Genomic DNA, 2,549 nt, shown 5'->3' with positions numbered 1-2,549 from the left:
ACACACACACACACACACACACACACACGCTCATACACACAAATACTCACACTCATACACACAAATACTCACACTTATACTCACACACTCATACACACAAATACTCACACACTCACACACACACGCTCATACACACAAATACTCACACTTACACTCACACTTATACTCGCACTCATACACATAAATACTCACACTTATACTCACACACTCACCCATGCACACACACACACACGCTCATACACACAAATACTCACACTCATACACACAAATACTCACACTTATACTCATACACTCACACAAATACTCACACTCACACACACACACACACACTCACACACACACACACTCTCTCAGGTTTACTGTGATGTGTTTGGGAGCAGAGTGAAGCGTGTAGGTCAGTGAGGCGGCTCAGTGCAGTGCGACCCAGTGTTTTCACTCAGAGCTTGTGTGTGTTGTAGGCCTGCTGAGCGCTGGCTCTATGACGGAGTGATTCTGCAGTGCAAGGAGACGCCTGCGGTGAGACCCTGCAGCTCCGCAGCGCTCGCGCCGTTGATATAGAAACACTCGCAAGCACGCCACTGCTCTCTGTCCTGCTCCACAGGAGCCCAGATCTCAGGCTATCTTCCAAAGTCTAGATCCAAAAACACTGAGAGACCAATCCCATCATGCATTTCTGGTTCTATTAGCTGGTAGGGCTGGGTATCGATACAGATTTTATGATTTGGCTTGATTCAATATCAGTTCATTTGGAAATATTTTAGCTACATTTAAATTTTTCTTAATGAAAATCTCTTTCAGCTGATGCTGTAAACTCTACTGGGAAACCTGTCAGTACATCACTATAATATCAAATGGTTTTTATTAAAGGAGTACAAACTGTTAAATTCAATCACTATATATTTTAAAATTAAATAAACACTCAAATAAAAACAAACATTTGAGTTATATACAAACATTTAAATTATACATTAGGCAATAAATGTTGTTTCTTTTCCAATTCATTGTTTAAATCTAAAGCATTTAATGGTGGCTGTAATAACTTGTTTTGTTCACTCATGAACTGAACAGCACAGACTAAAAGACCGATCTTGTGATTTAATAATTAATATTGGTTTGTTAAAGTGAACATCATTATTTTAAACCCAGCCCTACTCACTAGGTTTTGGATGAGAGCCGTGATGCGTGAGACAGTCGTTCGATTGTTCCTGGTGTTGGACAGAGAGTGTGTGTGTGTGTGTGTGTGTTTTGGGGAGTGTGTGTGTGTGTGTGTGTTCTCTCATGTTCAGTCCTGTGGTGATTTCTCTTCTCTCTGCTCCCAGAATCCTTTTCACCAGCTTCCCAATCAAACAGCAAGCCAATCAGAGCTCTGAACTGACCTTTCACCTCTGTGTTTGTGTTGTCCTCTCGTGTGTGTGCAGTGCTGAAGAGAGCCCGTGTGGTGGGGTCGTCCTCTCTTGCACTGAAAAGCTGAACAGACGCACGGTTCTGCTGCGGCCGCTCAGCAAGCAGGAGCCTTACAGCCATTTCAGCTTCTTTCCACCTGTAAGAGCCGCTGCCTCTGTTTGCACACAAACGCTGCTTCTGCAGATCTCAGACTCCGGCTGCCAGCAACAACGAGCTTCATCCGCATTCATTAGAGCAGTTATGTTGCAGTTAGTTGCATCGCGCCGCGTAAACATAAAACCATGTCTGCATTTGTGATCGGAGAAATGACAAACAACAAGCGCTACTCTACACTGCTCAAAACTCACGTTTGAATCATCAGTGGCAAATTCTTTAAATATAAAAAACGTACTTACAGTCGTTCTTGTTTTGTACTTGTTTTGGAAGACCAAACAAAGTAGTTTCGCTTTCACAACGAAACACAGCACCTTCACGACATGGCGGCGGCAGCAACAATAAAGTTACGCCTTCTTTCTTTCAAATCTTCCCACATCGTGACGTAGACATGTGGGGCGTGTTTAAACGAGGCGTTTTAGGAGGGAGTGGACAAGTCTTAAAGTCCCCCTGTAGCGAAAATCAAGTTTATGTTGTTTATTTGTCTATATGGTGTTTTTAATATGCTTTTAGACAAACCATGTGCCAATCTATTAATCAACACCATTGCTGTGTATTTTCTCCTTAAAACTGTAGTATGGTTTGAAACAGCCCTTGGTTTGCTACGTCACAAATCAATAACCAATCACGTCAAGGGATCAATTCCTATCACTAGCATGCAAAATATACCAATACCAGCACAAAACCAAAAATAAATCAGAGCAAAAAACCCATGAAGCTGTGGTTTAATGTGAATTTAGAACTGCTAACTTGCATTATAACCCGTGGCAACAGTGTAAAAGTAGCCCGGAGTCAGACGTACCTCTCCCGCAACTGCGTCTGCACTTCACATGCGAATGCTCGCGGGCGCGAATTAACAATCACAAACGGCTGCATTCGAGTCTTCAAGGCATTTTAGGACACATCGTCAAGTAAGTAACTTTAACAAATGTTACAGTATTCACTGTAGTTGTCCGCTAGTAAAAACATAGTTTTATCAGTCATTATCCGTG

General features: G+C 42.3%; 1 protein-coding gene across 1 annotated transcript in view; it reads left to right on the top strand.

The window, feature by feature from the left end:
* vps13b (vacuolar protein sorting 13 homolog B) overlaps positions 1 to 2,549 on the top strand; it is a 109,977-nt gene that overhangs the window by 58,770 nt on the left and 48,658 nt on the right. The window contains exon 25 of the mRNA XM_016559011.1: positions 1,419 to 1,542. Within this exon, the coding sequence (XP_016414497.1) occupies positions 1,419 to 1,542 (124 nt within the window). The remainder of the gene's footprint in view (positions 1 to 1,418; positions 1,543 to 2,549) is intronic.

The sequence above is a fragment of the Sinocyclocheilus rhinocerous genome, unplaced genomic scaffold (genome assembly GCF_001515625.1).
Source record: "Sinocyclocheilus rhinocerous isolate Xijiao unplaced genomic scaffold, SAMN03320098_v1.1 scaffold828, whole genome shotgun sequence".
In the NCBI taxonomy this organism is placed as follows: Eukaryota; Metazoa; Chordata; class Actinopteri; order Cypriniformes; family Cyprinidae; genus Sinocyclocheilus; species Sinocyclocheilus rhinocerous.
The sequence above is the reverse complement of the archived record's forward strand: the minus strand, read 5'-3'. Positions and strand labels throughout refer to the sequence as shown.